The sequence below is a fragment of the Eurytemora carolleeae genome, unplaced genomic scaffold (assembly GCF_000591075.1).
Source record: "Eurytemora carolleeae unplaced genomic scaffold, Eaff_2.0 scaffold429, whole genome shotgun sequence".
Lineage (NCBI taxonomy): Eukaryota > Metazoa > Arthropoda > Copepoda > Calanoida > Temoridae > Eurytemora > Eurytemora carolleeae.
In genome coordinates, this window is record NW_019396398.1 from 204,214 (window position 1) to 216,657 (window position 12,444).

General features: G+C 31.0%; 2 protein-coding genes across 6 annotated transcripts in view; one reads left to right on the forward strand and one right to left on the reverse strand.

The window, feature by feature from the left end:
- Positions 1-19: 19 nt before the first annotated feature.
- On the forward strand, positions 20-2,080 carry LOC111702436 (RE1-silencing transcription factor B). The gene is made up of 4 exons (XM_023474118.1): positions 20-222; positions 948-1,041; positions 1,147-1,232; positions 1,694-2,080. Exons 1-4 carry the CDS (start codon positions 27-29, stop codon positions 1,777-1,779), a joined length of 462 nt encoding a protein of 153 aa, XP_023329886.1. The 5' UTR covers positions 20-26; the 3' UTR covers positions 1,780-2,080.
- A 3,239-nt stretch (positions 2,081-5,319) lies between these two features.
- LOC111702441 (uncharacterized) overlaps positions 5,320-12,444 on the reverse strand; it is a 13,586-nt gene continuing 6,461 nt past the window's right edge. For all 5 annotated transcript variants that reach the window (XM_023474125.1, XM_023474124.1, XM_023474123.1 and 2 more), the window contains 7 exons: positions 11,597-11,668; positions 10,975-11,070; positions 9,057-9,173; positions 7,848-7,925; positions 7,145-7,207; positions 6,629-6,768; positions 5,320-5,868 (listed from right to left, as the gene is read on the reverse strand). In XM_023474125.1, coding sequence (XP_023329893.1) covers positions 5,786-5,868; positions 6,629-6,768; positions 7,145-7,207; positions 7,848-7,925; positions 9,057-9,173; positions 10,975-11,070; positions 11,597-11,668 — 649 coding nt within the window. In that variant the 3' untranslated portion in view covers positions 5,320-5,785. The remainder of the gene's footprint in view (positions 5,869-6,628; positions 6,769-7,144; positions 7,208-7,847; positions 7,926-9,056; positions 9,174-10,974; positions 11,071-11,596; positions 11,669-12,444) is intronic.

The window sequence follows — 12,444 nt, forward strand, 5'->3', positions numbered from 1 at the left end:
CATTTTGATTAATTTTTACAGATATAATGCGAGGAAAACGAAATCTGGTGGCTAAACCAGCCAAGAAGATGAACCAGCCGGTCAAAAAGTCTACATTAAAGTCGAAACCTGGGCGAAAATCCAAGACATCTAGCACATTAAAGAATCAAGGTTTGATCAACATTAACGTTGATAAACTGAACAGGTTCAATGAACTTAAGAAGGAGAAAAGTCGTGCTAAAGGAAATTGATTTTTTTTTATACAACATTTTGATTTTCTGATTGATACTTTTATTTTATAATATAAAAACTAATTACTCGCCACAATTTCTATTTTTCTTATCCATGCGTTTATTAAGGAACTGATACCTCGCTGCAAACCCAAATTGTTGTATATCAACAGACGTTAAACTGTTGAGCTGATCGGGCCTAAGTTTTTGGCTATTAGCATGACCTTCGGGAAAGTTTATGAATGGAAGAAAGTATTTCTGAAAATTCGCATATTTTAACAGAAAATCGGCGAAAACTTAGGACTATGAAACATGTCGTTTTTCAGATAAAATTGTCGAAAAGTTTACGGGGCGCCAATCGCGCTCTGCAAGTCCAGTATTAAAAAATTAAGACAACTTTTTAACTATTTATTCTGACAGATTAAATAAGAGGTCTGTGATATAGAATCAGGTCGGAAAATATAGGATTAGAAAATTTGGAGTTGAGTCGAATGTTCTGATATCAAGAAAACACTTGACGATTAATCTACTATTTTTTGTAATGGCTGTTCTTGAATTAAGTCAGCGGCCTTAAATAGCCGGATATTTACAAAATTCACTTCAGTATGTATTCTAGGATTAAACTAATGTTCACGAGTCTAAATAAATTTTTTTTACAAATTCTTAGCAATTTAAACTTGAAGGTATTATTTGTAAAAATTACAGCTTTTTGTTGGTTTAATTAAAATCAATTTAAAGAAGTGAATGAACTAGAATGTGATATGTGTGACTTTTTGGCAACATCAGAGTTCCTGCTAACAACACACAAACAAATCAAGCATATTGGAAACAGGGACGATTATATAAGTTAAAAAATAACTTAATAATTTAAAATTTAAACATTTTATTTTTAAAAAATAAAGAATATTTTGTCTAATATAATTGTCTATTTGTGCAGTCAATATTACCCGTGTACTGAGTGTGACTACGTAACAATAGTTCAGAAAAGTCTGTATTTACACATACAGGAGGATCATAACAAAGGTAACGGGTTTATAAATACACAATTTGAACTTCTTTGTGCTGAATATGTGACAAGGAGGTTCTTAGTTCTTATCAAGCTCGTTCTTCATAAGACAATAGAAATTTTAAAAAATGGTTTTTTTTATGTTTTCTGTCAGAGTAACGTTAAGTTTATACAAGAACATGAGAGGGCAATGAATAAACGTTTTTAATTGTGTTAATTTGAAAATCATTATTTTTTTGTAACCGTATTGTTTAAATAATATGGTCATTTGTAATCTTATTTTAAAGATAAAGCGGGAGATTATAAACTATTCTGTAGTTCATTGTATTTTGGAGATTACTGCATGAAATTTTGCATAAAGGGAATAAAAAAACTTTTTAAATAAGAATGAAAAAATCAATTGAGTGTACTTAATTTTTAGTCTTGTAACAAGTTAATTTAATTGTTTTTTGTTATATTAGAATTTACTTATTTGCAGGTCGATACCCCTGTCCTAAATGTGAAAGCAGATTTACTTCACCAACAGGGATGATAGAGCACATGAAGAGTAAACACAATTCATAGATGTTTTTTACAAAGTAAGGTCGGAACTTTAGTTATGTTAATCCCTGAAGTAAGTACTAATCCGTTTATTGTGTTGATCCACGGATTTAGTTGATTTCTTCTAAATATCTTTAATGGCTGATGAGAGATAATAAAATTTTTCACAAATTTAAGCTTTTAACACTTAATCGTTTTAAATTAACAGTTTCCGCTAGAATTCCGGAGGGTGGATTAGCGCAATCTTTAAAAAAAAAGTTCCGAGCTTGGGTTCAACGGATTAAATCGGCATTATTCATGAATGGAGAAGAAAATGGAACAAATATTATTTAAAACTATTAACTTTTTTTGATATTTAAAGTTCTTTATTTAATTTCTATTATATTTAATTAAATGAAATATTGATGATCTAAAAATATTATCTATGGTTTTAAAATGAGGAAAAGGAAGAAAAGACATTTACAGTTCTTTCTTTTTTATTTTCTATTTATTGAGTTATAAAAATTAAAGGTTTAATTTAAAATCAAGTTCCTTATTGCAGGTGTGTTTTTTTTCTGAAATCATTTCCCCCATTTAAAATAGTTTTTTTCCCAGAGTTATATTTAAGGTATATTGGTTGAATTTGGAATTTGGAGAAAATCAAGTCAAAAAGAATGATAAACAGACATTTTGATGTCCAATTTCTCATTTGCTTCCCAAAATCACCAAAAAATTTATTTTTAAAAATATGCTTAACAGTATACACTACTGACTTATTGTTAATGTAAAAATATGTTTTTGGAAGGGAGTTCACAATTTTTGTAATTTTTGTATTTCTTTAGCACCTGTTTATTTTTTGTATTTTCTATTGTAATATTAAATACGATTTTCATGAAATAAATCTATTTAGTTTATCTGTACCTAATATTCTTTTTCCATACAGAACTATTGCAACAAAAGGGTTTTAAAGAACTTACGAGTAAAGAGCTAACTTAGTAAATAAAAAAATGATTGTAGTTTGTTAAGAGAAACTAGTTGGAAAGCGTTAATGTTAAGGTTAGCTATTAATTAGTTGCAACATTAAAAGGACTAAGCATAATTTCAAGTGACCCTCCATGCAAAGATGGCAATGTCTGATTCACAACGGTACCCTTGAAAGCTATGTCTAATTGAGTATTAATCAAAGTGACTTGGGCTCCTTGCGCACTACAAAAAAATCTGAACATTTTTCAAAACTTTCTTTTTTTACTGAGCGAACGTTTTTTCGATTTTTATTCAAATAACAATTTTACTAACGATAGTTCAGTGAAAAAAGGAACTAAATAATTTTTTTTTCTTGAAATTTCCTCCCTGTGCTCAACCCGTGTTCTTATCTTATCTTAACTACAATACAAGCTGATAAAGTATATTTTGAACCACATGTCGATAAGGAATATTAGGAAGAGTAATTTTCAAATAATTTATTTTAAGAAATAGCTCAAGAATTTGTTCATATATTATGACCGTCCATTTTCAGGGTTATATGCTAGATTCACAACGGTGCTCTTTAAACCTTGGTCTGCGCAGAAATGACAGATATTTGTGTACTTCTATTTTATTTCTTCAAGAGGTTTAAGGGTACCATCGTGAACCGTATATCCCTCTCTATTTTAAAATACGTTTCTGCCTAAATAAAAATAAATATTTTCAGAACTCACCCCACCTTTGAAAGTGGTGTACACGGCCTGTACAATTAGTAAAGGATTTATGCGTACATCACTTTAAATACTATAACCTCGTTGTATGTTAAGGGAAACATTGTGAATCGGACAAGTCCCTTTATAAATGAAGGTTAACTTACGTCTACAATCCCTTTAAGCAGAAGTTGAAAGCAATAATTTACTCCAGGTGTCCCTCTAGAATATTATTCTAACTATAACTGGGATTTATTTCAAAACTTGCTCGAGCCTGGGATAACATTTAACCTCTGAAAATGAATTTATTGATAAAGCCACGCTCAAATAATTTTTCAAACAATAAGTTAAAAGCAAATCGAAAAATCGAGCTTAAGTTAAAACTAAGACTTCTTCCAAAAATTAGCAAATACAGTGAAAACTCTGGAATATGAAGACGACCTTTAGACTCGAATTATGACTTTAAATTGTGAATAGTCAAAGAATGAAGGATAAAAAACATTTTTGCATAAAAAATAAAAACGACTGAACTGATGATCGGCCTGTTCGGACAAATTATATGTTTCCGGTCGATCAATGTTCCTTCAAAATATTGAAAACTTTCTCCTAAAAATATCAAATAAAACAGAAAAATATTTTTTATTTTAATAAATATCGAAGAAAAAGTTGTTAATTTTCTCTCAATTGAAGGAATAAACTATAGAAATCAACATATATTTATAAACTTGACATCTACATGTAAATATTGTGCTTTAAAAATCACACGTTTTCCAAGTTTACAGTGATTATGTTTTAAGATGAAAAACATCCAAATTATAATATTGACTTTTGAAATTCTCTTAATAACAAAATTTAAAGTTTTTTTATGTATATTGTACACCTTGTAGAAAAATAAGGTTTGGAAATGGTACTTTGCTGATTCCTAATTTATTCAAATAGTAAATGCTATTTACAATTTAAAATATACCAATTACATGTTAAAATTTATTGTATGCGATTTGGTGTTTTTACATCAATTTACAACGTTGCCTTTTGTCAAAAGTAAAATTAACATATAAACAATATATATCATATATATATAATATATGTAATATATACTTTTATTTAAGAAATAGAATTATGTGAATAAAGCAAAGCTAGGCAACGGTCCTTTAAAGACCGGCAGTTTTTGTAAGAAAACGAAATATGCCGTTAAGGTGATTGTAGCCTTAATATCATGTGATTCTCTATATTTACAGATTGGCATTTTAGGTTCAAACCGGTTTCTGTTAAAATACTTCATGAGATATCCCTATTTAACTCTTTAAAGCTCTTTATTTTCAAATCATGGTTTCTCTACGATGATATTTTTCCTACTCTTGCTCTGAAAGGGTATTATTGTGAATATCCCTCTTTTTTCTTATTTTAATTGAAGATCGCTTAAAATTACAATGACAGTCCCTTTAACGAACGGAAAATACCATTAATTGTAATATCAGATAAAAGTACAACTCTCGTAACGAACTGAACAAACTTTGGTTTGTTTATATACATCTATATATATCTACCGTTCATGCCGTTAATTAAGAGCAACGGGAAATTTATTAACGAAACGTTAACCTAACTGCAAGTTTGATTATTAGTTAACGTAAACGTTTACTGCTTGATGAGCCTGTTCGTTCCGTTAATTTATCTAACCGTTAACGATCGGATTGAATAACGTGCTATAACGTGCCCAGCCCTAGATAAACGTTAAAATAAGGCGGCAGTTTTGTAATAAACTTGTAAAATATTCCATTTATCAATTCTCAAACATTTAAAAGAATAGCGCTGATTGTTTAAAATTCTGTTAAACGTTTTTCTTTTTGAACTTAAAAATATGGACGATTATTTTATGTTTTCACTTTTTATTTGTAAATTTTTTAATTATAAAGTGTTTAAATGATGGGTTGAATGGGGGGGGGGAAGGGTTTGTATTTGAAATATTTTATTCAAAATTGGAAACAGCTCTCAGTGCACTGCATTAACTGCATTGGCGTAAAAAATGTTAACAAATTTTATGCAAGGAGAAAATGAAATTATGTCTTTTTTCTCTTAACCTACAATCATTTGTTTTCTGAATTACACAGTGCTTGATTAAACAAATAAAATTTAAATAGTACTTTACAAAAACTCTAAAAAGGAATTTAGAAGTCTAAAAAGTTTTTTTTAAATCAAAAGTCTACAAAACAGAGAGTATATTTAAAGAGATCTATTTAGAAATGAAAGAGTTCTAGAAACTAACTATAAACCCCAAATAAATCATAAAAATTAGCTTTCCTTAGGAAAATAACTATTAAAATTCTGACTAATGAAGTGATGACTAGATTTTAGGTTAATTGAACAAAATCTGCAATTTTTCACAAATTTTGAGTATCAATATCTACGTAGAGTGGGCCACCAGTCGACTTCTTCTGTTTCAAGCTAAACGATTTCTTCAAACCTAGAAATAATAACAATAATAAATAATAAAAATAATATTATTCATTCAAAATATTTAAAGTATGATATTTGAAAAACCAAAATGTGTATCCATCCAACCACCAAAAGTGGGTCTAAATAAAGGCTTTGTTGGCATATTGGTATAATGCCTATTAGATTTTGGCAAACGCTAAGGGACAGTTCCTTTGTCTAGACACTATTATATGTTTTTTTTTAAATTTCTATTTCTAAAACATAACATTTTTTATAAAACTCAAATATCAAAAGTTTTCATTTTTTAGTAAATAATAGTTCACAGACGGCATTGAAATATGATAAATTTAAATTTTTTGGGCTGTTGTTGTTGTAAAAACCCGAAAAACGTCCAGTAGAGTGTTTCAGACAAAGGGACCGTATCTTTGCGCTCGAATTCAGAGCGAAAATCGGCTTTTTTGTAACATTAATCATATTTGAGACGGTATGCCTGGCTTTTTCTATTTATATTATCTCTATACAGATTTTGATAAAGGAATTTCCACAAACTCTGACTTTCTAATCCCTTATCTTTGCGACCCAATGATATAGACCTTAGCTATTTTAAACTAAGAATTCTGCTGGCTCAAATAATAATTTGAAATATAAGAGGTTTACGCCATCAGGTTGCAAATAAAAAGGTACTTGAAAATTCGAATTTATGGGAAAGACTCATTTCTTTTATCAAAAATAGATGCGAAATAACAAAAACTTAAGTAAATTATTCTATTATTAAGTAGTTTCTTTACCTGAAAACCGCCGGCGGGTTGGACGGGGAGATGCACCACCGCCGACCGGCGGGCCTGTATCAGAGATGAGCAATCCAGCTTCGTCGGCGCTGACAAAGTTCAGCGACTTGTGGGAGAGCCTGTAGTTCGCGTTTAGGGACCTATTAGAACAATTTCGTTAATAAAACTAATATTTATTAGTTAAAAAAATAATCATAAGATCTAAAAAGGTATCTTTAATTTATGCACAGTCTGTTTCCATCGAAAATGAAAAATCGTTTCGCGACCATTTCGCTTAATTTTCGCATTTCGTTCGCTCGCAAAAAATGCTAAAATTTGTGAAAAAATGCAAAAATTTAGCAAAAAAGTTGCGAAAATTGTTCATCGGAGACTACCATATTTTCATTGGATACTCCAAACTTTTAATCTGAGACCCCGTTCTCTCCAATCAAATTTGGGAGTCTCCGATGAAAATTTGGTGGTCTACGAAAAAATGTTTGGTGTCTCCGATTCTTCCCCGACTCCATTTATAAAAACCTGTTGTTGCTGGTAGGAGATTGAAGGTTTTCCATTGACTTGGCGTCAGGTCGAGAACGCGACCTGAATATTTTTAGTTTAATCCTACAAATTTATCTTATTCTGACCGGCCATGCCAATAACCCATTCCTGGGGGGGATGATCTGTTCAGCACATAGATTCAGTTTGCTTATAAAAAGTCTAATCAATTTTTAAGACAGTGTCAACTTTGAAGTGTCGCTACGTCTTAAGCTTTGATTATACCGCTCTAACTCACTTATGCTTTTCTGTAGTCCTTTACATGTACATTTAACACTATAAAGAATTTGTTGTTAACTTTGGTTTTTAAGAAGTAATTGGCAAAATTCTCATCAATTTTTACTTGAGAGCGTGAGACCTTTAAACAACAGTGTCAGTCGGCTTTTCATGACGCTTATATACTTAACTTCTCTGTCTATTTGATTCAAATTAACGGCTATACCAAATCGGACAAAATTTGTTTTTGTAACAACTCACATGACCACAAGGAAGGTTTCTGAACTGTCAAATTTTAAAATAATTCCCGGAAAAAAAATGTAGATATTTTATTATTTTTGAAAATGCATTTTTCCGTAAAAAGTTTTGTTTATTGGAAAGTACGATTTTAAAAAAATCGAGTGGAAGATAAATTGGTTCTAAGAAAAGGGAAAGCAAAATCTAAAAAAATTGCTAAAAAAATCAATACCTTGATCTGTTGGGTAGCCAAGAGAGGAAGTCTGAAGATTTACGAGTAGCTCTAGATCCAAGGTTAGCTAGGGATCGCCTAAAAATTAGATTATTATAAAGATTTACGAGTAGCTCTAGATCCAAGGTTAGCTAGGGATCGTCAGAAAGTTTAGATTATTATAAATATTTACGAGTAGCTCTAGACCCAAGGTTAGCTAGGGATCGCCTGAAAGTTTAGATAAATTTTCACGGGACTTTATTAAAAGTATTTCCAGTTAACAAAATAGTAAACTTTAATCTCAGCAAAATGATTGAATCTGACTATTCTACAATTTGATAATTACTGAAAAATTATCATGCTGATTTTATATATAGATCAGATAAAGCAGAACTTATTTTCCTCGGTCAACCATTCTTAGTGTTAAAAAAACCGACATTCTCTTACCAATTATTACCCAGATAAAGATTATAAGTGTAAAGTTGCAAATCAGACATGTCACTCTTTAAATTGGAGGGCTTTTTTAAATGTCTTCCTCAGTCCCGTTAATAATAATAAATCATGTGGCTTGACCCAACCTGTAAAAAGGTCAAATTTAGATAAAAAAAAATAATTAGGTAGAATGAGTTCAGCTAGAAAAGGCTAGTTGAACTACGTGTCCACAGTTCTGGGGACCAGATTCAATGAATCTATATGAGAAGAAGTTAAACTATGTAGATTAGAATGAACCACTTCTTTTCAACTTGGCCCGGCGCACAAGAGAACTGGTTAAACCGGTGGTGCAAAGTTCAACTTCTTTTTAATACTTGTTAAATCTGGTCTCTGACTGGCTAATCAACAATTCCGAAATTTACAGGGACTGGAAGCGTAATTTCAGGTGACCTTCAGATTAAGATGACAATTTGCCCGATTCACAACGATATACCCTTTAAAGCTGTGTCTGATCAAGTATAAATTTTATTTGGATGTTTTGTTTATCTAAAGCAAAAATGACTCACGCATTTATTGCTTATAAGAAAAGAAAGTGAAACAATGAAGAAATTCATATAAATAACCACTCTTCGAGACAGAAAAACTTTGTTATCTTCCACATTTTCAGGTTTTCTAGGTGACCGTTCTGGGATTATGTGACATGAGATTTGCAAGAAGGATACCTTGGTAACATCGCACATTGCCATATTTGCAAGAACAGTCACTTTTACCCCATTAAGATGAGTTCTCCAAGTATACCTGGATACTGGCTGATAATGAGTAACCATATCTCTGCCCGGGCTAGTGACCAAGTAGCTGGATTCAGATTTATTACGAAGTATTTGGCTTCTATGATGCAGCGTGTAGATATTAAACCTAAAATATTAATATTAACTGTAAAAATATTAATTAATCCGAATTTTTTTTCTTCTGTCTGTTTTATTCAATAAACGTTAAAACGGCTGAAACGATCGGGCCCACATTTTTGTGGGACCTCGCGTGACCCCCGTGGATGATCAAATTTACAAAAATTTGTCTCTATCAAAAGTCGATTTTTAGAGATTTTGAAAATCCACAATTTTTTTTATAAAATTCGCGAAATTTTTGTTTGTTTTATTTTACAATGTATACAGAGAACATGTTCACAATTGAAATAGGAGATGGGCACAAAAGCCTAGTTGTTTTATATTCAAAGAGAAGTTGCTTACAGATAGAGCCATAATCGCGCTCTAAAAGCTTTCTACATATATAGTTTGCATGTTTGTATCCAATAAACGTCAAAACCGATCGGACCCAATTTTTTCATTCATGAAGGATTCCAGGGCCGTAGGGTTTTGAATGGTTAAAGATGAAAAAATTTAGAATCAATAAAGGATTACATTTTTATTAAGTTCTAAAGAAGGATCAATAAAGGATTACATTTTTATTAAGTTCTAAAGAAGGATCAATAAAGGATTACATTTTTATTAAGTTCTAAAGAAGGATCAATAAAGGATTACATTTTTATTAAGTTCTAAAGAAGGATCAATAAAGGATTACATTTTTATTAAGTTCTAAAGAAGGGATAGTGGTAAATTTTGGCTTCTTTGAAGAGGAAAATATTGCTACTTTTTTATCAGTCAATACTTTCATTTTAATCTCAAACAAATTAGAAAAAGTAAAAATCCCGGCAAAAACTTTTTCGCACTTAATAATACCCATTACAATGACATAAATAAATAATTTGACTCGTTTTATGTACTAGTTTGTGATTTATTTAAGTTTAATATTTCAAAAAAATTAATTAAAAAACAATTACTTTAAATGTATTATGAAAACTATGGAAAAGTTGCTGTCCTTTCATTTAATGAAGAAATATCGATTTTGTAATTTTTAATTGTTTGAACAAATGCGCGTGTAAATTTAAAAAATACTTTTTACGTAATTTTTAATTTTGTGTGAAAATAAATTTTAATAACATTAAAAATTAGTTAATACATCTTCAGTAACGTTGCTCAATAAAAAAAACACGGAATATAATGTAAAAAAAATACATTTACAAATAAATTCTTGTTTGATAGCATTGTATTTTTGCTAACTCAGATATTTTAAAATGTTTTAAACATGAAAACAAAATTTCCATTATTTAATCATGAACATTGTATAAAAAAGAAATTATTTTTACTTTTCCTTTTATAACATTTTTAACATTTTTATTGTAATGAAGCAATTTGCTCGTACTTCATCAATGAAACAAAGGAACTGATAATAACATTAGTTTCCCCCAAATTTTTATTTTCTAAACCTTTACAACCTTTATATTTCAAAAAAAAACTTCCTATATAGATCCGACCCATTAAAAGGGATTTAGTTCCCTTCCGTGGGGAGAGCAGACCCTTTAATTCCTACCTGGATGGGAGAACAGACCCTTTAATTCCTACCTGGATGATGAGAACAGTCCCTTTAATTCCTACCTGGATGGGAGAACAGTCCCTTTAATTCCTACCTGGATGGGAGAACAGTCCCTTTAATTCCTACCTGGAGGTGGAGAACAGTCCCTTTAATTCTTACCTGTATGTGAGAACAGTCCCTTTAATTCCTACCTGGATGGGAGAACAGTCCCTTTAATTCCTACCTGGAGGTGGAGAACAGTCCCTTTAATTCTTACCTGTATGTGGAGAACAGTCCCTTTAATTACCTGGATGGGGAAAACTCCTCGTCTGGTGTCCTAGATCTAATACGATGGTTTGCTTGGCTGGTACAAGGGCTGGTAGTACTGTTGGTGCTCGTGCTTCTACAAACAAATCAGTTAAAGGGACTGTACATACACGTAATTCATAGAATGTCATGTTTGATTTATAACAGTGGATCCTTGAAAGATTTGTTCGCTCAAGTATGAATTATATCTCTATGTTTTATCAGAACTAATTACGTTTGTTCAGATCAAGGTTTCAAGGTCACTATAAACTCCAGTTCAATTCTAGTGCCGGGCCAAATCAATAATATATTGAAATTTATGTGAGTGTGCCGTTTTAAATAGGACATGCCCTTATTTATAAACGGAGCTTTTCTTGGGCCCTAAAACCTCCTGGAAAACATATATTTTACTCATCCATGGGCTCTGAGCTGGAAACTTTTGAATGGTGGATATCGGGATTAAAGCTTCGTCCATTTTTTTCTTAATCTCGAGATTAAATATTACTTGTTCTCCTCTTGTTATTAATCTACAGATTAATTAACCGTTCGGGATTAAGGATATCCATTCTAAAGTTTTCAGCTCTGAGCCCCCATCCCCCTGTGTACACGCCTTTGGTTGTTACCTATGATAGGATTGGCTCATGGAGCGTGTTGTAAACATCCGAACTCCTTCAGGGGTTGAATATTTCCGAGATCTGAATAATTAAAGGGAATGTAAGCGTAATTTCAAGTGACTCTCCATCCGACGATTTTATATCCGATTCATAACTTTAAAAGCTTTGTCTGATCAAGTATGAACTATATATTAATAAATAATATCTTCTAGATCAGATCAAGGGTTTAAATATACCGGAGGGTAATTCACTATCTTTCATTATTCAAATTCATTAAGTACTCTTTCACCCATTTCAAAACCTACTGTATTCTGCTTTATTACTATTCATGACATTGACAATAGAAGTTTAATTGTACACTTTGGCTATCCAATTATAGTAAACATTTTCTATAAATACGAATTGGAAACTGAATTATTTCTAAAAACTTGCCCTAAGTTAAATTGAATACTATATAACTATGACAACTTTTTGAGAGTCAAGAGATCTTTCACTTTCCATATATCCGTGTAAAGTTCTGACCTTTGAACATTTTTAAAGCTCACATACAAGGAAAGAAATTTTTAGCAACATTTCTGATAAAAACACTTCATTACCCAGTTGGCTGGTTCTAGCTGTATATCTTGAAAGGTTTTATAGACCAATAAACTTCTAGTTTTTCTAACTTTTTGACAATAAAACAGCAAACTTTTCTAAACTTATACTGAACAGTGCACACTAGTAGGAATTTATCTTCTGTATTGATATTGCAAAATTTAGAGGAGTCAGAATTCAAACTTTATTTTTGCATTTTGGACAGTTCTTTGGTGGAGGGGGGTTACCTATCTGCTGGAAGGGGGGGTAACTTTTGTGGTGGA